We start from the raw sequence: 23,738 nt of genomic DNA, 5'->3' as shown, positions 1-23,738 counted from the left end.
TTTATATAATTTATTATTATATATATTTTATTTTATATATCTCCCACAATTTTTTTTTGATGTTGTCATTGTAATGTTTTGTTTTTGTGCTAATCAATTATTTTATTTTTTATTTCATTTTATTTAATTTCATTTTATTTGATAAAATCTCCCACTATTTGCCAGTGATGTTATCATTTGTAATGTTTTGTTTTTGTGCTAATCATTTATTTTATTTGATAAAATCTCCTACTATTTACCAGTGATAATGTAATTTGTAATGTTTTGTTTTAGTGGTGATCATTTATTTGATTTTATTTATTTATTTAATTTTTAAATTTCCCACTGTTTATCAGTGAGTATTATGTGAGTACTAGTGCTCATTGTAGTATTTGCTTACTGAATTCCGTCTTTTTCTTATGTCTGTTTGTATAATCATTTGTTATTGGACTTGTTTTTCATGCAGTTATTTAATCTATTATTTATTTAATTAATTATAAATTTTTATCTATCAAGTGCAACTCCTTCCAAAAGTAGAAACACTAATTTTTTTTAATTAATTAACAATGGTGTTTCTCATTCACACCACATGACAAGCACTGTGTTTCCTTCAGGAAATGCAAATCTATTCTATTCAGCTGCAGTTTTTTTTCTGTGTGCTGCATCATTTTGGACACACTACAAAACTCCTTCAAGATATTTGTTTCTGTCTTGGTTTATTTTTCCCCTTTTTATCATTGTGTTTTAATTGAGCGAGAAGGTTGTGCGCAGAGGAAAAAGGCATGATTCTCATGCATTTATTCACTCAATGCTTTTATTCCACACAATAGACTCGTCTTCAATCATCAAATGGAAATTACATTTGCTCCGTTGTGCACTTGTGTGTGTCACAGTTACTGAACGCACTCGGATGATCCTGAAATCCCTGTCTCCATCAATGCACAGCACTGCACACTAACTAACCACTTCCTGTGTGAAGACCATCCCTCACGCTTTGCCTGTCTATCACCCTGTCTTGTTTCTTCTCTTCGTACAGCTGTCTGTCTCATATATTTATTATCTGATGGCTTGTTTACATGCTCTTACCTTTCTCTTTTGTCTCTCTCTGTGTCAGGAGCGACGGTGTTGTTTGTGAATGCCACAGATCTGGACGCGTCTCGGGAGTTTGGTCAGGTCTCCCTCATATATTCCCTGCAGGGCAGCTCACAGTTCAGACTCAACACTCGCTCAGGTGGACAACGGCACACACATTCACACCTGACCTTTAACCCTCATGCTCGCTTTGGGGTCTCACAGGCCAAAGGCCCTTTTAAATAACTCGGATAACAGTCAGTAATCATGTCTGCTTGGCCCATTTGCAAGTTTTAGTTGCCATTTACATTGTATTTATTTATTTATTATTAAATTTTGTATTTATTTTATGTTATCAGAAATACTTCTAGTACATTTTAAATAAAATATATTTATTTCATTATATTATTTTCGTTTATTAATTACAGTTTTTTCAATTAATTTTCGGATAAAGGCAAAAACCCTTCCAAAAGAAGTCAAAACAAAAAGGTTGAGAGTCTTGAAAAGAAATGTAAACTCTAGGCACATTTCTAGGCAATTTCTGTGCCATTTTTACATGGCGCCAAATAAATGTTGCTAAACAGAATTCTCATGTGCATGAAGAAATTACATACATTAATATAGCCAGCTGCTTGCACATGTAACCTCTCTCCCCCGGGTCTGCACCGCCACACCTCGTTCTCGCTCCGAGTGGGTCTCCGGCATGGGAGGCGGACGCACTAACAAGGAGGCTAAATGGCTGCAGCCACTAGCACGTCTCTTGAGATCAGGGGAGTGAGGTTTTTTACCTTGCACAGCACCTACTCGCTGGCCTCCGTTACACTCACCCCCCAAACCTCACTCCCATCCGGGTCACGGCACCAATGTAACCTCTCTCCCCTGGGTCCGCTCCGCCACACCTCGTTCTCACGCCGAGTGGGTCTCCGGCATGGGAGGCGGACGCACTAACAAGGAGACTTGCACAGCACTTACTCGCTGGCCTCGGTTACACACACTTTACACTAGGATCATTATTGAAGAGTATATTGACAAGAAATAAATAAGTGCTGTCATTCACAACTCACTTAGTATAGTTATAGTAATTATTACAGATTTTCATATCACCAAATATTTTTTTTCTTTTAAAAACGTCTTGCAAAATAATGTTTTTGAACAAGTTTCAAATAATCCAGGTAGCCCTGCCCCAAACTGATGTCATTGGTTGGTTTAATGTTTTTATATGTGGGCCACTCAAAATTGCAATTCTAAACAGATAGAAACAACAATATTACTTTGTACATTATCACCACATCTTGAGTGTCTCGTCCAGCTGCCTGGAACAGGTTCATGTCTGTCTGAGCTGAATATGTCTGTATGTGTGTGTAGGAGAGATCACTACCACAGCTCTTCTGGATCGAGAGATGAAGTCTGAGTATATTCTGATCGTAAGAGCCGTGGATGGAGGGGTGGGACCACAGCAGAAAACCGGCATCGCTACGGTAACGGCTGACCCTTTGATCCACATTAGAAAGCCACTCAGACAACTATAAGTGAGCTTACTGTATATTATGTGAAAGAAGAATTGTTTATTGTGATGATTATTAATAGTATATTTTATTATTTATTGAAATTAGGTGTCTATTAGGGGTGTCTGTTTTCACCAAATTTTAAAGCAAAGTCACCCGAAGCAATGCATTATGTTAAAGATGACAAGCATGTATCTGTGGATCTGTCCACTGCAGGTGAACATCACTGTTCTGGACATAAATGATAATGCCCCCATGTGGCGAGATGAACCGTATCAAGCAAATGTTGTGGAGATGAGTCCCATCGATACTGACGTCATTACTGTGAGTGCTCTGCTCTGACCTTTAACCTTTTGAACTGACTTTTTGACCTCAAACTGGCTTATAAACTTCTGTATTCTCTTGTGACCTATCAACCTGACCTTTGACCTGTACGTGAAGGTTGCTAATGATACATTTGTTTTTCATTTCCTCTCAACTTAAAGTCCCAATGAAATCAAAATGAAAGTTTTTTGGGTGTTAGTATCAATATGTTAGTCTTAAAGTTATCTATAAGGCAGTGTGCTCCAAAACGGTGACAAAATTCGCATTTAGAAGATATAAGCATTCAAAGCTTGCAGTTCGTCACTTCAGCCAAAATGGATCAACAATTTTTTTGACGTCACCTCGTACTTCAGCTTCTCATTAAATCTTCTAACCAATCAAATGCTCTCTAGAATCCGAAGCGCCCGCCCCTACACTATAAATAGACGCTGAAGCTGCGGCTGAGATCGGTCACTTGTTCACAGTGTTAGTATTTTCTGTACAGTGAATTGATTTCATTTTCCGTTCAGTGTATTTTAATTTGTCCATTTTAAAATGTGGTCTGGCGTCAAAACTGACATGCCATGATTTTTTTATTGATCACAAGTGTGAATTAATTTTGGGTGAAGACATAAGTGAATCATGGCTTACATTTTAGTCTGTTCACACAAAAATGTATCATATGGATTTTATTTTTTATCTTTAATGGTGCATAGTTCTCCTTTTAGGAAGTAGAGAGTCATGGTCTGATTAGGCACCAAAAAGACTAAAAACCCATCATATAAGATGTGTATCGAATCCTGTAGATGAAATAAGATACAGAAACACTGGCAGTTTTGAAGCAGCTGTTTGATCCTAGTGTCAGCAGGTAAACGTAGTTAGTGCTATTGATTTTATGAGTTATAATTTCTTACAGTTTCTCTCTGAGTCAAATCCCCACCGTACCCAGAGGAGCAAATTTCCATCTCCTCTCCGTCTGGAGAAAACCCCACTGTCCCTGCCTTTGATTGGCTGCAGTTTTGCAGCTGAATTCAAAGTGGGCTCTCACCTCGGTGTCCTTGGAACGTTTTACAGAGATTTCTATATTCTCATATTACTCTATTGCTTGACGTTTGTGAAAAATCCCATCTTGAGGGGTTTTTCCTCCTTTGGTGAATGAATAAATTATTTCATATGTTAATGTCAGGCACACCATCTCTACTTTCAGTCTCATACGGCCGTGGACCATTTGGAAGAGGCAAAGGGTTTCCAAAATCTTAAAGGTGACCTATTATGCCCCTTTTTACAAGATGTAAAATAAGACTATGATGTCCCCAGAGTTTGTATGTTAAGTTTTAGCTCAAAATACCCCACAGATAATTTTTTATAGCTTGTTAAAGTTGCCACTTTTAGGGTACGAACCAAAACGTGCAGTTTTTGTGTTTGTCCCTTTAAATGCAAATGAGCTGGTGCTCCCAGCCCCCTTTTCAGAAGAGGGCGGAGCTTCAAGAGCTTCACGTTGCTTTCATATGCAATTTTTAACTACCACATTCCTATTTACAGTCATTTTGGTAGCATGTGAAGGCAGCATCAGTGAAAACAAGCAGATAAATGGTAGCTTTAGCAAAATTAGCCTGACAGAGTGTCAAGAAGCTCTTTCAGAAAGGCTTTGGAAAACAAAATATGACACGCTTACTTTGTCTGGAGCTGACGTTTGCACACTAAGCGTTGGTATTTATTAGGGATGCACGATATTATATTTTGCCGATATGCCAATATTTTTCGAATTTTTTCACATTTTGGCCTATAGCCGATGCAGATACTGATATATATTTCCCTTTGTTTTGAAACAACACCAAGTCTCTCCTGTGTAGAAATTATAAACAAATTATTTTTAGTTTTGGTTAGTTTTAAGCAAAAACGTATTTGTTAGAAGTAATAAACTTTATTAAAGTTATTTTTTTATGAGCATTTTTTTTTTAAATCAGCCGATGCCAACGTTTACATTTTAAGCCTTTATTCCGATTCTGATAACGTTCCGATAATATTGTGCATCCCTAGTATTAATCCCGCTTTCAGAATCAACTTTTGCAAAAATCCAGCATTGAAATGACGCTTGTTTGTGAGGCAGTCCGGCGTAAAATAATTGGCATAATCATAGGACTTTACCGATTTTTTCTGGGACATTTCCTTCGAAAATGAAACTTAACCACAGTGTTCTCAGCGGCTCAGATGGAGGGAGTCTATGGAGCTATGTTCGTTTGTGCATGCCAAAACACAACACTTGTAATGCCTCTTTGGTGCTGACAAGCAGCTACAGCAAGAAAACAGTAATGGCGGACTGCAGCTTCTCACTCATGCGTGTGTCTATGCTAATAGGGCAGAGAGTGTCACAAATGGGCAGGATTTCCCCCTACGTCGACGTGTACGTTGGGAGAATCTGGAATCGCTTGTTCTGAGAGACTATTTATCATTTATTGGGATTATTAAAAAAAATGAGTGGGTGAATATTTGCCATTATAGGCTAGTAGTCTTCACACATTGCGGCCACACAACTTTGTTCAAACACCTTATAAAAGTGATTTTTGCATAAGAGGTCCCCTTTAAACTGTAAAATGATGGACTAGTTTTGATGCATTTCCATGAGTCAGGGTTCACAGGGTTATCAGTCCACCAGGAAGCAACATAGTGTTTACCAGGTTCCCATGCAGGCTGTTACAAAAAACTAATTTAAAGGTGAAGTGTGTGATTTATACAAAAATGGTGCTAAATAGCGCTAAAAGTGGTTAATTGGCTTGTAATCATAGGGGACATTGTGACCGCTACACACATTTTCTGCTATTTCTCAGTGTTGACTGCTGTTATTATTTAAACAAACTGCCACTTTGTTGCCCTTACTGTGGTATCATTGATTTCAGATTTACCTGCCACTAAACATCACACAGTCTCAGTAAGCCAGACTGTTGGCTATTGGCATTTAGGTGTCACCTTTGGCTTCTTCATAGGGAGTTTTAAGACATTAAGGCACACTTTTCTATAAAGCTGTTTTAAATAACACGGATTCTAAAAAGCTCTATACAAATAAAAATCACTTGACTTGAAAAATTTGTCCAGATTATTGTTTATTCTGGCCAAGAACCACCCAATTAGACAAGAGAGTCCATTTGACCTGCTTTTTTTAGATCAATTTGACCACAATAGACTAGAACTATTAAAGACAATTGTCATTATATGGTAAACAACTTTGTATTCGAGCGGACTGGTGCACATATAGTAGTTGGTGGTTTCAGCCAGATCTTGGCATTTTTGCATTCAATATAAATCATATAATCTAAACTGCGAGCAATATCTGTGGCCATGGGATCTGAGGAAAAAGTAAACTAAATGCAAACTGACGGTTTTACAATATATTGGAAAACTGCTGAATTTGAGATGTGGGTTTTGTGTGTGTTCAAGTTAAATGTGGTCAGGCCTCTAGAAACCTTGGACTTCAACCCTCTGCTCGTAAATGTTTAGGGTGTTTTATACTGGCTCTGTCTTTTGCTAAATATGCCCCTGATTGTCCGTTAATTAACAAGCCAGTCCTGAACTTCATTATGAGGTTCCGATAACTAATTAAAATGTAGCCCAGAGTCAAGTGCATACTTGATTACCCTGCTGGACACCGTGCAGGAGAGAGCGATAAAACAGAACAAAGGAAGAAATGGATGGATAATTTAAATCACAGAACAGTGGATGTAAAAACCAAATGTCCTAAAGCATGTTTGACTTCTACACTCTGGTGGGGGAGTCCATCAGTCCACTTACCACTCAACACAATGGTTATAGTGTGGTTTAATCAAGTAATAATTCACCAAAAATATATAAATAAATACATATTTTTTTGTAATCATTTACTCTCTATTGTGTCATCATTTAAAAAAAGAGCCTCTAACACTAGCATTCTCTATTCTTTTTCTATTCTACCTACTTGTTTTCTTTTTTATTTATTATAAAAAATGACCCTCTAACACTAGCGTTCCCTATTCTTTTTCTACATTTACATTACATTTATATTTAATCATTTAGCAGACGCTTTCATCCAAAGCGATTTGCAAATGAGGGGAACAATAGAAGCAATCAGACCAACGAGAGAGCAACAGTATACAAGTCCTGTGACAAGTCTCAGTTAGTCTAGCACAGTACACATAGCTAGGTTTTTTTTACATTTTGAATAGGATAGGATAGGTAAGTGCTAGTATTAATTGGTCAATTCTCTCCTCTGTCCCCCTCCACCACCTCCCACCACTTCTATAACAGCTGATGATTTCGCCACATTCTTCACAGACAAAACTAGAACAATCAGTAGTCAATTCTCAGCCCCACACACACAGGACCTCAAACCAACTACTGGTAAGCCACTGCTAAAACTCCCATCTTCTCCTTCTGTCCCCTCACTGAGGCAGAAGTATCCAAACTTCTCCTCTCCAGCCACCCTACAACATGCCCTCTAGACCTAATCCCCTCACACCTTCTCCAAGCAATCTCCCCTACACTTTTACCAGCACTTACACACATCATCAACACATCCCACTGCATTCAAGCAGGCTCGGGTAACCCCACTGCTCAAAAAACCTACATTAAACACTTCTCTTATAGACAGCTACAGACCTGTCTCTCTCCTTCCATTCATAGTGAAAACCCTCGAACCAGTTGTTTTCAACCAGATATTATTGATTCTTTCACAGAACAACAAACTGGATGCTAACCAGTCAGGTTTCAGGAGTGGCCATTCAACTGAGACTGCGCTACTGTCAGTCACGGAAGCCTTGCGGATTGCAAAAGCTGATTCCAAATCATCAGTTCTTATTCTGCTGGATCTATCTGCTGCTTTTGACACTGTCGATCATCAGATCCTCCTGTCCACCCTCTCATCACTGGGCATCACAGGGATTCCATTTCACTGGTTTGAATCTTATCTCACTGGTAGGTCTTTCAGGGTGGCCTGGGGAGGAGAGGTATCCAAAGTACATCAACTGGTCACTGGGGTTCCTCAGAGATCAGTTCTTGGACCCCTCCTCTTCTCCATATACACTACATCACTGGGACCCATCATACAGGCACATGGTTTCTCCTACCATTGCTATGCTGATGACTCACAGCTCTGTATCGCATTTAAACCAGATGATCCAACGTTAGCTGCTAGGATCTCAGGCTGCCTGGCGGACATCTCAGCATGGATGAAAGAACATCACCTACAGCTCAACCTGGCAAAGACTGAGCTTCTTGATGATTTCACCATCCAGCTAGGTTTTTCTACAAATACCCCATCAACTTCGGTCAGAAATCTTGGTGTAATCTTTGATGACCAGCTGACCTTCAAAGACCACATTGCAAAAACTGCTAGATCTTGCAGGTTTGCATTGCACAACATCAGAAAGATCAGGCCCTTTCTAACGGAGCATGCTGCACAACTTCTTGTCCATGCGCTTGTCATTTCTAGGCTGGACTATTGCAATGCTTTTCTGGCTGGACTTCCATCATGCACAATCAAATCTCTACAAATTATTCAGAATGCAGTGGCACGACTGGTCTTCAACGAGTCCAAAAGTGCTCATGTTACACCTCTCTTTATCTCCTTGCACTGGCTACCGGTTGCAGCTCGCATCAAGTTCAAGACACTGATGCTTGCATGTAGAACAGCCTCAGGCTCAGCACCCGCCTACTTCCACTCACTAATATGAATCTACATTCCCTCCAGAAGTCTGAGATCCACTAGTGAGCGCCGCCTCGTGGTACCTTCACAGAGAGGCTCAAAATCACTTTGCAGAACATTTCCGTTCACCATTCCTGGCTGGTGGAATGATCTTCCAACCCCTATCGGGAATGCTGAATCCCTGACAATGTTCAAGCGACAGCTGAAAACTCATCTCTTTTGACGCTACTTGACTTCATCATAAAAAATAAAAAATAAACTTTTGTCTTTCTCTTTATTTATTCCTTCCCTTTCTAGCTTGTGCTTATTTGAACAATGCCTGAAACTTGGTATTACGAGCACTTCCTGTGTCTGTTTGCCTCTTTAAGAAGAATCGCTTTATGTATTCCCCAATTGTAAGTCGCTTTGGATAAAAGCATCTGCAAAATGACTAAATGTAAATGTAAATGGTGGCGAATTAATACTAGCACTTACCTATCCTTGTTTTCTTTTTATTTATTATAAAAAAGCCCTTGCTACGTGTACTGCGTTAAGCTAACTGAGACTTGTCTCAGCACTTACATATTGTTGCTCTTTTGTTGTTTTGATTGCTTCTGTTGTCCTCATTTGTAAGTCACTTTGGATAAAAGCGTCTGCTAAACGACTTAATGTAATGGCATGTAAACTGATGTGTAACAGAATTCCCAAGCTATTCTAAGTTTGGGGTCAGTAAGATGTTTTTAATGTTTTTAAATGAAGCCTGCTAAAAATACAGTAAAACAGTAATATTGTGAAATATTTGTAAAATTATATTTGAATATATTTTAAAATGTCATTTATTCCTGTGGGGGAAAAATAAATAAATAAATATGTTATTGCATACAGTCCTCAGTGTCACATGACCCATTCGGAAATACTTTTTTGATCAATAGAAAGTTCAAAATAACAGCATTTATTTGAAATATAAATATTTCGTAATATTATAAATGTCTTTGCTGTCATTTTTGAGAAATGTAATGCATCCTTGCTGAATAAAAGTATGATTTTCTTTCAAAAATATATTTTCTTGACCCCAGATTTTCATTGACCCCAGACCATTTTCCTTGAATCACAGTGTAAATTTCAGTCTGTTTCACACAGTTTTCGTGTGACTTCAGAAGACTTTAAATAAAGCTCCTATGGAATACTTTTATTCTATGGCGCTTTTTATAATTTATGAAGCTTGACAGCCCCTTGTCTTTGGATGTTTCCTTAAAAAAGCAAAGTGGACTTTCTGCAATGCATCTCGTTGTTGCAGTGTTTTGAAAACGCTGCAGTGTTTCAAACATTTCAGGGGAATCGACCTGCAAACGGCTGCACATTAAGCTGGGACAGGAGAACATATTTTAACATCACAAAATCACACATATCACCTTTAAAATTGTCTATAAACCTGCCTGAGTAAATGTGTGTGTGAAATATCCCCCTCAGAGTTCAAATCAATTAGATAAACTTTACATTAGACCCGTGCTCTACATCATCCGTTTAAACTCCCTCTAATCAATGGAGAACACAGTTGTCTGGTCCTTCCTGTTTTAATAATTAAAGACCTACAGAACCTTTGTTCTCTAATGACCAATTAAGTGATTTTCAGTGCTTCTCCACCAGCATTGTGAATAATTGATTGGCTCTTAAAAAAAAAAATAACAGCCAGGATTTTAGACAGTTATGGCCCATGCATAAATCTCCCATCATGCCGTTCTGTAGGGAGAGGGCTAGTGTGATTTAATTTCTGCGCCTTAGGACTCATTTTTCTTCTGCTTCTCTGTGCAGGTATTAGCGGTGGACCCTGATTATGGTGATAATGGGACGGTGGTCTACTCTATAAATCCAGAGAACCCCTTCTACACCATCAACCGCAACACCGGGAAGATCCGCACCAGTGGGGCGGTGCTGGACAGAGAGAGTCAAAACGCCCGCTCCGCACAGCTTATGAGGACCATCATTGTCTCTGCTACCGACCGTAAGAAACTCTCACCTGTCCCATAATGCTTCACTCTGTCTCTGAGGTCACAATAAAATAGTTTTACAGTCGCCAACTTTCAGTTTCTTTATTTCTGGACTGTCTAGCCTGTCTTGCTGTCTACCTGTCTAGTCTGTGTATTCAGAATAGCATGCTATAACATAATGGTCTTACCCATTTCAGTATGCAAACTTTCTTTATTACATACACTACCATTCAAAAGTTAGAAGTCAGTGAGACTAGCGAAAAAATAGTACTTTTATTCAGCAAGGTTGTGTTAAATTGATCAAAAGTGACAATAAATACATTTATAATGTTGCAAAGATTTTCCTTTTTTGCTGAAAATTCACCTTTTCATTACAAGAATAAATTATATTTGAAAATATATTAAAATACAAAACAGTTAAAAAATGTAAATAGTTTTTTTGTTGTTGTGTAACTGTCTAATTTTGAATCTAATTTTAGTCAAACAAATGCATAAAGGTTTATTTTAGTAAAACAAATTTAAAAATATTACTGACTCCAAACTTTTGAACATCTGCCAAATGTGTTGTATATATATGTGTATACATTGTATATTGTATCCCACAATGCAGTGTGGTTGGCCTGACTTTTCACAAACTTTTAATTAACCATAATTATTAACCATTTTTTTGTTGTTTTTCTTTTGTACTCATTATTTGATCAAACTTCCATATGCAATATATTGCGACATATTTAGGCAAAATCATATAAAAAAATGTTTTTTATTTTTACAAAATGTATTATATGCAAGATATCCAGGTGCTAGCATTTAAAAAAATCACAATATTATATATCAAAATATGTATTGTTTCAAATGTTTATCATTGTTTAATGCTTTCTATTTCACTTATTATAAAAAAAATAGTATGCAGTGCATACTATACAGTATTCACCAAGTAGTAAGCTAATATTCCAAACACATCCTTTGTTTTGTCTCAAAAAGTTTTCTCAAAATTTGTGCTTCTCCTTCTGTTAGACTGTTTTGGCATTAGTCTGAGTTGTGTTTGACAATATAAACTGACATTTCAAGAACTTCTTCCCCCTCAGTGGATCTAATGACTAAACTCCGATAAGTTATGCAGTGTGTTAGTGTTCTCTCTGTTGTGCTGCCCTCCTCAGGTGGGACGCCGCCACTGCGCTCTTCAGCCAGCGCTACGGTGTATGTGAACCTCCTGGATCTCAACGATAATGATCCTGCCTTTTTAAACCTCCCATTTGTCGCTGAAGTACCAGAGGGGCTTCCTATTGGATCATCTGTGTTTAGGGTTAGTATTTGATTGGTTGAAGTCTCTACAGGGACTAGGAGTCACTTATTAAATATTCAACAAGCATAGACTGGCATTTCATTTAGTATGCAAGGGGACCTGGGTTCAAATTCTGATTTTAAAATGTGTTTTTTAATAAATCAACCAAAACTGCAACTGAGCTTGACGGCCAGAGATATTCAGGCATTTTAACGTTATGGAAAGGAGTGGATGTGACACTTTGTCAATAACTCACTTTGTGGTGGAAAAGTCATCCATTCAACCCCACAGAATTATTAGAAATACGATTTCTTAAATATGATTAAATTGGCCTGACTTTTCACAAACTTTTAATTAACCATAATTATTAACCATTTTTTTGTTGTTTTTCTTTTGTACTCATTATTTGATCAAACTTCCATATGCAATATATTGCGACATATTTAGGCAAAATCATATAAAAAATGTTTTTTATTTTTACAAAATGTATTATATGTAAGATATCCAGGTGCTAGCATTTAAAAAAATCACAATATTATATATCAAAATATGTATTGTTTCAAATGTTTATCATTGTTTAATGCTTTCTATTTCACTTATTATAAAAAAATAGTATGCAGTGCATACTATACAGTATTCACCAAGTAGTAAGCTAATATTCCAAACACATCCTTTGTTTTGTCTCAAAAAGTTTTCTCAAAATTTGTGCTTCTCCTTCTGTTAGACTGTTTTGGCATTAGTCTGAGTTGTGTTTGACAATATAAACTGACATTTCAAGAACTTCTTCCCCCTCAGTGGATCTAATGACTAAACTCCGATAAGTTATGCAGTGTGTTAGTGTTCTCTCTGTTGTGCTGCCCTCCTCAGGTGGGACGCCGCCACTGCGCTCTTCAGCCAGCGCTACGGTGTATGTGAACCTCCTGGATCTCAACGATAATGATCCTGCCTTTTTAAACCTCCCATTTGTCGCTGAAGTACCAGAGGGGCTTCCTATTGGATCATCTGTGTTTAGGGTTAGTATTTGATTGGTTGAAGTCTCTACAGGGACTAGGAGTCACTTATTAAATATTCAACAAGCATAGACTGGCATTTCATTTAGTATGCAAGGGGACCTGGGTTCAAATTCTGATTTTAAAATGTGTTTTTTAATAAATCAACCAAAACTGCAACTGAGCTTGACGGCCAGAGATATTCAGGCATTTTAACGTTATGGAAAGGAGTGGATGTGACACTTTGTCAATAACTCACTTTGTGGTGGAAAAGTCATCCATTCAACCCCACAGAATTATTAGAAATACGATTTCTTAAATATGATTAAAAACCCCCAACTGCTCCCCGGGCGCCGCAGCATAAATGGCTACCCACTGCTCCGGGTGTGTGTTCACGGCCTGTGTGTGTTCACTGCTGTGTGTGTGCACTATGGATGGGGTAAATGCAGAGCACTAATTCCTAGTATGGGTCACCATACTTGGCCACATGTCACATCACAAATGTATATTTCAAATAAATGCTATTTATTTGAACTTTTTATTAATCAAAGAATCCTGAAAATGTACAAACTTATTAATCAGCAAAACTGTTTTCACATTGATAATAATAATGATAAATATTCCTTTCCTGCAGCAAATGGGCATATTAAAATGATTTCTGAAGGATCATGTGACACTGAAGACTGGAGTAATGATGCTGAAAATGCAGCTTTGTTCACAGGAATACATTACATTTGAAAATATATTCAGATATTGCACAATATTACCTTTTATAAGAATAATGCTTTTTATACATTAGAATAAATACATTACATTTTAAATTACATTAAAATAGAAAACAGTAATAAAAATTTTTTTTAAACAATATTACTGTTTTTGCCATATTTTTGACCAAATAAATGTAACCTTGGTGAACATGAGACTTATTTCAAAAACAGTAAAAAAAAAAAAAACATCTTCCGGACCAAAACCTTGGAACACTTTTTGCACTCCAAATCAACTTGGCATGAAAATCCAAGGGGTCTTGTACCACGTTTGGGGTCATCTTTGATTTAATGTCAACTTCTACTGAAGTTCTTGTAATAAAACTGTTCTGTGCTCTGCCGCCTCCTGCTGGTTTCCTCTTTCAGGTGCAGGTGCAGGACCCTGATGAAGGTGACAATGGTGCGGTAACCATGGCCCTCCAGATGGGGATGCCGCGGCTGGACTTCAGGCTCAACACCACCACAGGAGTCCTGGTTTCCACCGCAGTGCTGGACCGCGAGCAGATTGGCCAGTATTATCTGAGGATCATTGCATATGACGCAGGCCAGTTTCCACGAACATCCACGAGTACTCTCACTATCACAGGTACAGATCAGGATCACTGTCCGGCTGTGTTTAGATGCAAATGCTAAGTCTTCTTAATGTCTGTTACTCTTTCTGTGCAGTTTTGGACGTGAATGATGAGACGCCAACCTTCTTTCCCAGCATTTATAACGTATCCCTGTATGAAAGCGTGCCCCGTGATTTTGTGGTGGTCAGACTGAACTGCACGGATAATGACACGGGTCTTAACGCAGAGCTCAGCTATTTTATCACAGGTCAGCGTGCAGAAGGTCACAGATCAGTGGGTGCGAATGAGTTTGTGCTGACGGAGCAACACTGTGGGATTTTGGTTGGAACTGTTGTGACCCACAGAGAACGGCTTTTAACAGATATGAAGCTGAGGCTCTGTTCCAAAATCTAGTGCTGCAGCCTACATAGGCAGTGCTGTTTTGTGAAGGCTCTTTTTAAACATACCCTAATGCATTGCAAAGTGCAAATGCAGTGGGGAAAAACTGCATTTAAGATGACAGATGAAGTTCATTCAGTAGTGAAAAGTATTTTGCCAAATATTTGTGTGTGATGTTTTTTATGCTTATTAGAAGAGCACCACATCATTATCTTCACTAAATGTATTTAAATATAGTTCAATTGGTAAAAAAATTTTAAATACTACTTAACCAACTATTTGTGTGCATTTTTTTATTTTATGTTTATAGGAAAATTACCACATTATTTTTGCAAAAAGTATTTAAATATAGTTACATTGGTTAACAAAATCACCAATTTAGTAAAAAGTTGTTTTTGCAGCATATTTTATGCTTAATACTCATTATCTTTGTGAAAAGTAATAGTATAACTTAATTGCTTAAAAAAATTACCAAATATTAAATACAGGTAAATTAAGTCAAGTTAAGTTAAATTTGTCTTTTAAAAAGTTTTTTATTTATTAGCAAATTACCAAACATAATGTGAAAAGTATTTTGCCAAATATTTGTGTGTGATGTTTTTTATGCTTATTAGAAGAGCACCACATCATTATCTTCACTAAATGTATTTAAATATAGTTCAATTGGTAAAAAAAAATTAAAATACTACTTAACCAACTATTTGTGTGCATTTTTTTATTTTATGTTTATAGGAAAATTACCACATTATTTTTGCAAAAAGTATTTAAATATAGTTACATTGGTTAACAAAATCACCAATTTAGTAAAAAGTTGTTTTTGCAGCATATTTTATGCTTAATACTCATTATCTTTGTGAAAAGTAATAGTATAACTTAATTGCTTAAAAAAATTACCAAATATTAAATACAGGTAAATTAAGTCAAGTTAAGTTAAATTTGTCTTTTAAAAAGTTTATTTATTAGCAAATTACCAAACATAATGTTTTGTGAAATTATTTAGAAATTCACAACTTGAGTAAATAATTGTGTGCCATGTATTTTTTGCTTATTTAAAAAGTACCACATCATTATCTTCGTGAAAAGTATTTTAATATAGTTAAATTGATTTTTAAACTTTACAATGTTTACCAAATATTTGTGTATGCTATGTATTTTCTGCTTATTTGAAAAATATCACATCATCTTCCTGAAAATTATTTGAATATAAATTGATTTAAAAAAAATAATAATAATACATTTACCAAACATTTGTGCATACTATGTATTTTATGCTTATTAGTAGAGTACCACATCATTCTCTTTACAAAAAGTAAGTATAGTTAGATTGATTTTAAGAAATCATTATTTTACCGAATATTTGTGTGCTGTGTATTTTATGCTTATTAGACGAGTATAGGACAACATCATCATCTTAGCAACATGGTAATGCCAAAATCAACTGTGAGGAATGCTATTTGTGTGACAACAGGTAAGTAGCACATTCAAAATCAGTCAATTATGAGGTTCCATTATAGTTAGTATGGTGGCATTTAGGGCAGCACACTAGGGTTTGGAACAGAGGCTGGATGTGTGATTTCTTTGTACTGAATGTGTTTGTGTCCCTATAGGAGGAAACCAGGATGGAAAGTTTAGCGTGGGTTTCCGGACCGGAGTAGTACGGACCGTGGTTGGTCTGGACCGCGAGACTCAGGCCTCGTACAGGCTAGTGATTGAAGCAATTGGTGAGTTTCCTATAGGTGTTAAAACAATTGGTTATGCATGTGTGCGTGCACATGTGGTATGATCTGCTGCAGCTTCCTGTCTGAATGACTTTGAGTTTAAAGCAAGTTTTGTGGTTTCCTGTGTGAGTTGAGTGAAGCGTTTAGCAATACTGCAGCTGTTACCTGTTTAATGAGCTACTATATGCTGCCCATTTTTTTCAATTCTAAGAATGTTATGTCAAGTCATTATTCATGTCTGATTCTAAACGTTAATTATGATGGAATGAAACGCATGTTTTGGAAGACCAGAACACATGAATCTGGGAATATTTACTCTTTATAATGTTTCAAAAACAAACACTCTTCCAAGTAATTTTCATGCAAAAATGTGTTTGTTTAATCGTATGAATATTTTATTAATTTATTTATTTGAGCTAAAATCTTATTTTTTTTAATATTATTATTATTATTTTTTTTTTTTTTTCTGTCTTAACACATTTTACACCAATAGCAGTGAGATAATACCATTTACTTCCCAGATCAAGAGTTTATAATGCAATCAAAATTTTTTTTTCATTTTCAATGATAAGAATATTACATATGGTTAATGCAGTAATGAGACGGTAGGCATATTATTGACATAGGCTACATGACATGGCTTGGGCATGGGCATGCTCGACCTCAATGTGTCTAATCGGTATATTCACCGGTCTTCTTCTCCGCAAGATACGACCGTACACTATGACACATTCCTTTGTGGCGATATCTGTGTCTCCGTCGATCAGGAATGCCAAGTACGCCATGCGCACTGTTTGCAGTTTGCACAGACGTCTTTTTTTTCAATGTATCTGCGATGACTCCTATAAATTGGGCGTACGTGACATCATTGCTGTACGTCGGGTTTACGTTCAAGCCATTTTTCTTCATAAGAATTATTTCGGACTTGAACTTAGTGAAGGGAAGTTCTTCTTTTGCAATATTGTAGGCAATGTTAAACTTGATTATCATCTCGGCCTCCTCTGATGATTTGTTTGCTGCTGCCTGCCACTGAAAGGCAGCGGGGATAGGGGACACTTGGGCAGTGCATTTATCGCGGCATGTAATGTGTTTTATAGATTAGGGTGACCATACGTGCCATTTTCCCAGGACGTGTCCTGGCCAGGATTTCTATATTGCCTAAAATATCTAGGTTTTGGCTTTGTTTGCAAGTGCAGACCGATATTAATACCTTGAGAGTGTTTTATAGATTAGGGTGACCATACGTGCCATTTTCCCAGGACGTGTCCTGGCCAGGATTTCTATATTGACAAAGCCAAAACCTAGATATTTTAGGCAATATAGAAATCCTGGCCAGGACACGTCCTGGGAAAATGGCACGTATGGTCACCCTATTATAGATGCATTGTGCTTTTTCAGCGTTTCAATTCTAAATGTATTAAACAGTCACAAATGCACTATTGCCGGCCATGGTCTTCCCACACTATTTACAGTAAATGCAGTGCATTATATTATCGGCTTTACTGTATCTTAGCCAGGGAAATTGGTCAAGCCACTCTCTTTGAAATGTATACACTTTCCCCCTTTTAATTTCAGTGGGATCCGGCTCGGACTCCATCGTATGTGGCTCATTATCTAATGCCGTCTCCGGACCAGGGCTTGACATAACCTGGGAGGTTGATGGCTCCGTGTTAGAGTATTGGTTATGATTTTTGGACAGATCAGGCCTTAACTTAACATTCTTAATGAAAAAGTTGTCAATCGTTCTTTTCATCTTCTCTCATCATCCGCGGCTACATCCACTCTGTTTATCTGACGGGCCTAGGCTACTCACCTCTCTCTGTCTGTGACGGCAGCACACGCATTTTCTAACGTACACACACGTACATGAATATCTGGACCACGGCCAATCAGAGGGGGGGTCCGCCCTTCACTATCTCTGATTGGTTTAGACCACGATATGGGCCTAATGTGTGTCTGTTGTTGAACCACAGGGAGACTTTCATAGTCGCAGAGACTTTTTTTCCCCCTCGAACGGCTGGTCGCACCGGTGCGACCTCAGATTTTTTTTAGTCGCACCATTGAGAAATTAGGTCGCACTCTAGAGCCCTGTATAAGACTTCCCAGAATCATGGAAAACCTGTGAATATCAGGAATAATGTAAATTGGAATGCATATAATATGAATTAGAAAAACAAAATATAATTATATAAATTTGTGTAAAGAATACCAAAACATTCCAGCTAGAATTCCAACTTTTCTTGAGTCTAATCTATTTAAAATAATCCAGTAACACTTTAGATTAGGGAACACTATTTGTTGACTTGTTGCATATTAACTAGCATATTGACTGTACTTCTAAAGAACATATTAATAGCTTATTCTGCATGATCATATTCTAGATCGCTTAACCCTACCCAGTACTTAAACATAACTACTACAACAACTACATACTATCAATAGGCAGCAAATTATTTATTTATTTTTGAGATAACTCTTAAGTTAATAGTGAATATGTGTTCCCTAATCTTAAAGTGTTACAAAAAATGCTTATCCAATATTCCTGAACAACTGGAAACATTGTAGAAATGCATTGGTCAACCTTGATCTTTGTACTGTATTTTATTTGTACTGAGAGTAGCATTTCCTAGCTGTATTGGCCAGACTTTGGTTGATGGTTTTCCCATAGATAATGGACCAGCGGGAGGTCGGAGGACAGGAACAGCTACAGTATATGTGGAGGTGCTGGACGTCAATGACAACAGGCCTATATTCCTCCAGAACAGCTATGAGACCAGTGTCCTGGAGAACATACCCAGAGGAACTAGTATATTACAGGTACACACGCTCATATTCACAATTCACTAGAAAACCTGTGCTCATTGACATTTAAAAAAAAATCATTTTTATTCCGATAAACAACAGTAGAACTATTTCAATACTGGTATTATGACATATCACGTGAAGCCATATGTTTGTTACATTGTGTTCATCTGTAACAATGGCAGCATGTTCTCAGTGGTTTTCTGTGATGTCATGTTCCGCTGTGCTGGAAACTGACAATCTCTAGGCTAGCAACAGTGCCATAATAGGGTAACCATGACGACGCTTTAAAAATTCTACAAAGTCAGCAGAATCATTTCTGCAGAGTTCTACAACTCATGACTAAATAAAAGGCGTTTTCATCTTCAAAGGGTTTTTACCTCTTTCCATATGTTATTGTAACTGTTATTGAAGTTAGTTTGGGGAATATTCCATCTTTAATATGCAAAGTTTTGTTTTAGTTTGCATGAATTTGCTGTTATGGAACACATGGAGTCACAGTGGCACAACAACAGTTATTTGAAAAAAATCGTGCAATTTGGACACTTGAAGCACACTTAATGTCAGAAGTGCAGTATTTAAAGATAACCCAAAGACATTTTTCCAGCAAAACATTTATTAAAAATAAGTTTTAAATGTTAAAACAATAAATATACTGTTCAAAATAATGATTTTATGGCTGTTAAATGCAGTGTGGTGTACTGCAATACAACGTAATTAATTACTGTAATTAAGTAAGGGATTACTCTGATTTTTTCTGTAATTTAATTAATGTACCTTCTGATGTAATTGCATTAAATACTGTATAGACTATAGAACAATTCCATATAAAACAATAGTGAATTTAACATAAAAAAAATTAAATATATGTTTTAATGTCACCTTCTCCCTTTAAATACTTTGGTCAGTTCAAGAATAATTCATGCAATTTTTGTATTCAATAATTTGTAAGAATTGAAGGAGCAGTTTCATGTCTGTCCTTGTATTGTTCAACTGGTCGAAGCTGAAATGGGATTTAGAAGGAAATAAATACTGCAATACTTTTTACAGAGAGTAATTAGTACAGTAATCGAATTACAATGTTGAAAATGTCGTTTGTAGCTAGTAATTAATTACTTTTTTAGGGGTAACTTACTCAACACTGGTCAGATGTCGGTAGAACAAGTCAGTGGTTACACAATTGTGAATGAATGCAAATTGGTTTTCTATTTTATTTTCTAATGCTATGACATTCAGACATGTTTAAGTGTGATTTAAGTGTACAAATACTCTTGTGGTTACATACATGCAAATGAATCAGAATTTACCCTAAATAAATAGTAATGTTGTTAATGCCCAGTCAAAATGGCCACCATTACTCAGACAGCACCTGGTCTTTGCTCATCCGGGCCATGTGTGCTAGTCTCCTCAGCCGCAGAGAATGTGATGGCAACGTCCAGCTGTTTATAGAGTTGCGGCCACCATATGATCGGATTGTTGAGTCACATCTTGTTTCGATTGAAGCGAATGTTGAATGAAATGAGTTGGCTCGTCTCTGTCAGCGCTGATAGCCGAGGTTGCAGTTTCTGCTCTTGTGTTTGCTTTGATTGTGTGTTTGTGCACTTATAGGTACATATCTATAGCTCTTTTCCAAAACCTAGTAAGCTTATGGCCTAAAAAGTATTTTAAAGGGCTTCATAGGCAAACTCCATATGATTGAATACCGTTAACAAAGTTTTAATACAAACATGGAGAGTGTTATCTGTTAGCATAGCTTAAATATGAATACCATGAATTCCAGCTGTTGTAGATTTTGAAGCAGCATCCAGTGCTATTTTAGTGTATATATATATAGAACGGGTATTGTTTTGGTTGTAGGACTACTTTGATGAACTTTTTTGATCCACTTCAAATGTTGACTTCTATATATATATATATATATATATGATGTGTGTAATACACATTTTATATATTTTTTATATTTTTTGTCATTTTAATTAGTGTTTTTATTCATTTATAATAAGATTGTGTATGTGATTAAATATATGTAATTTATTTGGTTGTCATTTTAATTAGTGTTCTACTCTTACTGTTTAGGTTTATTTTTATTTCAGTTTTAGGTTTTATTTATTTCCAGTTAGTCGTTTTAAACTTATTTTAGTTAGTTGCCAAAGCAACATTGCTCATTTTAGTTTAGTTTTAATATTTTCTAATATTTAAATGTACTTTATTTCAGCAGTTTTTTCTTTTGATTAGCAAAAATGTTTTAAATACTTTTATTTTTTGTTAATAATAATAACCATGCATCCTTCATGGAAAAGATACAGTAACCCCAGAATGCAATGCACTAAGCTCAGTGAAAATGGCAGACAATACTATACTTCATACTAAATGCATTTCATTCAATACATGAAAATATAGATAAAGTAGTCAGTTTAAATGAAATGTGATAGTTTTTATTTCATATTTGCTTGGTATGCATTTTTGTGCTTATTAGAGAATCACTAACTTAGCAACAAGCTTACAACTCCATAGTTGTTGCCTATGAAATGCACTCTAAATCAGTCACTTAGAAGGCTGTTGCTTATGTAGGTACTAGATAGCAAGACAGCTCACTAGGTGATGCGACAGAGCTTATATCTCAGTTGAATACTGCAGCAGAGCCGGTATAGTAATATATGTGTGGGAGTCGTTTGTCTTTGACTCTGCGGGCGACATTGACCCTGATTGCTTCCTGCTCTGGGCTATGTATGGCTGAACGGGTCTTCTGAAGGTTGGCGTGGAGGAAAACTGCCTCATCGAGCCCAAACGCTTCCAGAACTTCAACTGGGGCTCGTTGGACAGAGTCTGTCTGCAGGAGAGACCGTCTGCCGGGCCACAGTCCCCATCCACACCCCAGGACCCTCCCGACGGGCAGCCCACTGCCAGAAAGGTCACGAAGCCCCCGAACAGAACAAACAGAAACACGATGATGATGATGGTCAAGAGGGGATGGTGAAGATCCAGAGGTAGAGATGTTGGGGAAACCGGAAGTGAGAGATTAGAGAGGGACAGATTGAAGGGAACATCCATGTCGTTCCTGAATCTGTAGAGATGCAAAACAGGAAGAGTTAAATCTGGGTTAAGAGGAGCGTGCTTATAGTAGAGATGTAGGTGTTTTTGTGACACTCTGGGTTCAGGCTTGTGCAAAAGTGCGAATGTGTGCTTGAGCAAGACGCACGCAAGATGCCAGGATGTGGTTAACAGGTGTTTGTGTATGCTTAAAAAGAAAAAAATCTCTCTAATATCTCAGTTGTTTCTCTTAGGCAGCAAAGAGATGGAGAGCAAACAGACTTCTTTTTCAAACCAAATGCCTAAAACATCTTCGCAAGTATGTGAACGCAAGCGCTAAGAGCTTGCATGTATCATAGTGGTCCGAAGTATGCGTTTCATTCTCATGAAGGGAATCTTGTTCTGTGGTGTTTTTTTTTTTTCTAGCAATCTCACATGTGAGATCAAAATACTGTCTCGCGCTTGATTTGTCAAGATAATCTGCGATCAAAAGTGTTATGAAGCTTGTGATCTCATTTCATGAGCTCTGTGCTTATAATCATATATCACCAATAGTCTGATTTGTAATTTGTTTTTTTTTAAAGCAGTGTTGTTATTAACTACAACTAAAAGTATTCAAATTGTTTTTGTTCATTGAAATAAAGCTGAAATCACAACATATTAATATTAAGCTTAAACCTGAAAACTAAGCTGAAGTACTAAAATTACTAAAACTAAAATAAAATTGAATTAAATCTGAATGTAATTCTTTTTAAACAAAAACTAATAAAATGACAAGAACACACAATTAAACTAAATAAAAAAATAAAAGCATATTCGAATGAATAATAAATACTATGAAATAATACTAAAATAACACTGCTCGTCAGGATTTGTTGGAGAAAAATCAGAGGCAGTGTTAATACCCCAATGAAACAGCTCCTGAGCAGTGACAGAGCAGCCTCTGAGCTCATTTTCCTCTGGGTACAGAGCGTGGTTTGTTGTGGTGGGACTGCACACCTACACACACCTTATCATCATCACCATCTAGCAGCTCTACACATGCCGCTCAGAGCGCTCCTCTGCAACATTCAGTCACAATCAGAATGACTGAGCGATTTCTCTAAAGAAATGTCAAGAAAGGTCAAAGTATAGTAGATTTATATTGAACTTTATTGATTACAGATTGAGTTTGTTCACGCTTACAGAGCGTGAGTTTGTTCTCTGTCTGTCTCTCACTCACTCACACACACACACACACACACACACACACACATACACACACACTCACACTCTCACACACACACACACACTCTCACACACTTCTAGCTGCACCTGCAATTTTATGCATTGTGTTCAGAAATTCATAACACAACACAAATATGCATAGCATTCACAGCATCGCTTCTTAGCATCGCCTTTTACCGTCACTTTCTCCTGTAGATCAACAACTGTCATGGCCGAGCTACAGCTGGAAGAGAATCTGACTGCACTGCACCAGTTTGGTCTACATTTCCAGCTAAAATATCAAAAAAATCCTTAAAACAAGATACATTTACTTGAAAACCCACACTGCGTATGATATTAAGGCTTGTCTTCAGTAAAAGTGTTTTTAATTTGAGTGTTTATTGTATTGCACTGGCATTTTTTTCCACTTTCTCATAATACACTATACACTTATTAAAATCCACTAAGATTCCTTGTTTTTAAACACGCTCACACTCT

General features: G+C 36.9%; 1 protein-coding gene across 1 annotated transcript in view; it reads left to right on the top strand.

The window, feature by feature from the left end:
• cdh23 (cadherin-related 23) overlaps window positions 1-23,738 on the top strand; it is a 293,565-nt gene that overhangs the window by 223,213 nt on the left and 46,614 nt on the right. The window contains exons 18-26 of the mRNA XM_016230112.1: window positions 1,094-1,210; window positions 2,416-2,528; window positions 2,772-2,879; window positions 10,324-10,513; window positions 11,657-11,802; window positions 13,901-14,120; window positions 14,201-14,353; window positions 16,092-16,205; window positions 18,871-19,019. Coding sequence (XP_016085598.1) covers window positions 1,094-1,210; window positions 2,416-2,528; window positions 2,772-2,879; window positions 10,324-10,513; window positions 11,657-11,802; window positions 13,901-14,120; window positions 14,201-14,353; window positions 16,092-16,205; window positions 18,871-19,019 — 1,310 coding nt within the window. The remainder of the gene's footprint in view (window positions 1-1,093; window positions 1,211-2,415; window positions 2,529-2,771; window positions 2,880-10,323; window positions 10,514-11,656; window positions 11,803-13,900; window positions 14,121-14,200; window positions 14,354-16,091; window positions 16,206-18,870; window positions 19,020-23,738) is intronic.

Source organism: Sinocyclocheilus grahami, unplaced genomic scaffold (assembly GCF_001515645.1).
Source record: "Sinocyclocheilus grahami isolate Dianchi unplaced genomic scaffold, SAMN03320097.WGS_v1.1 scaffold363.1, whole genome shotgun sequence".
NCBI lineage: Eukaryota > Metazoa > Chordata > Actinopteri > Cypriniformes > Cyprinidae > Sinocyclocheilus > Sinocyclocheilus grahami.
This window is presented reverse-complemented; position numbering and strand designations above follow the sequence as displayed.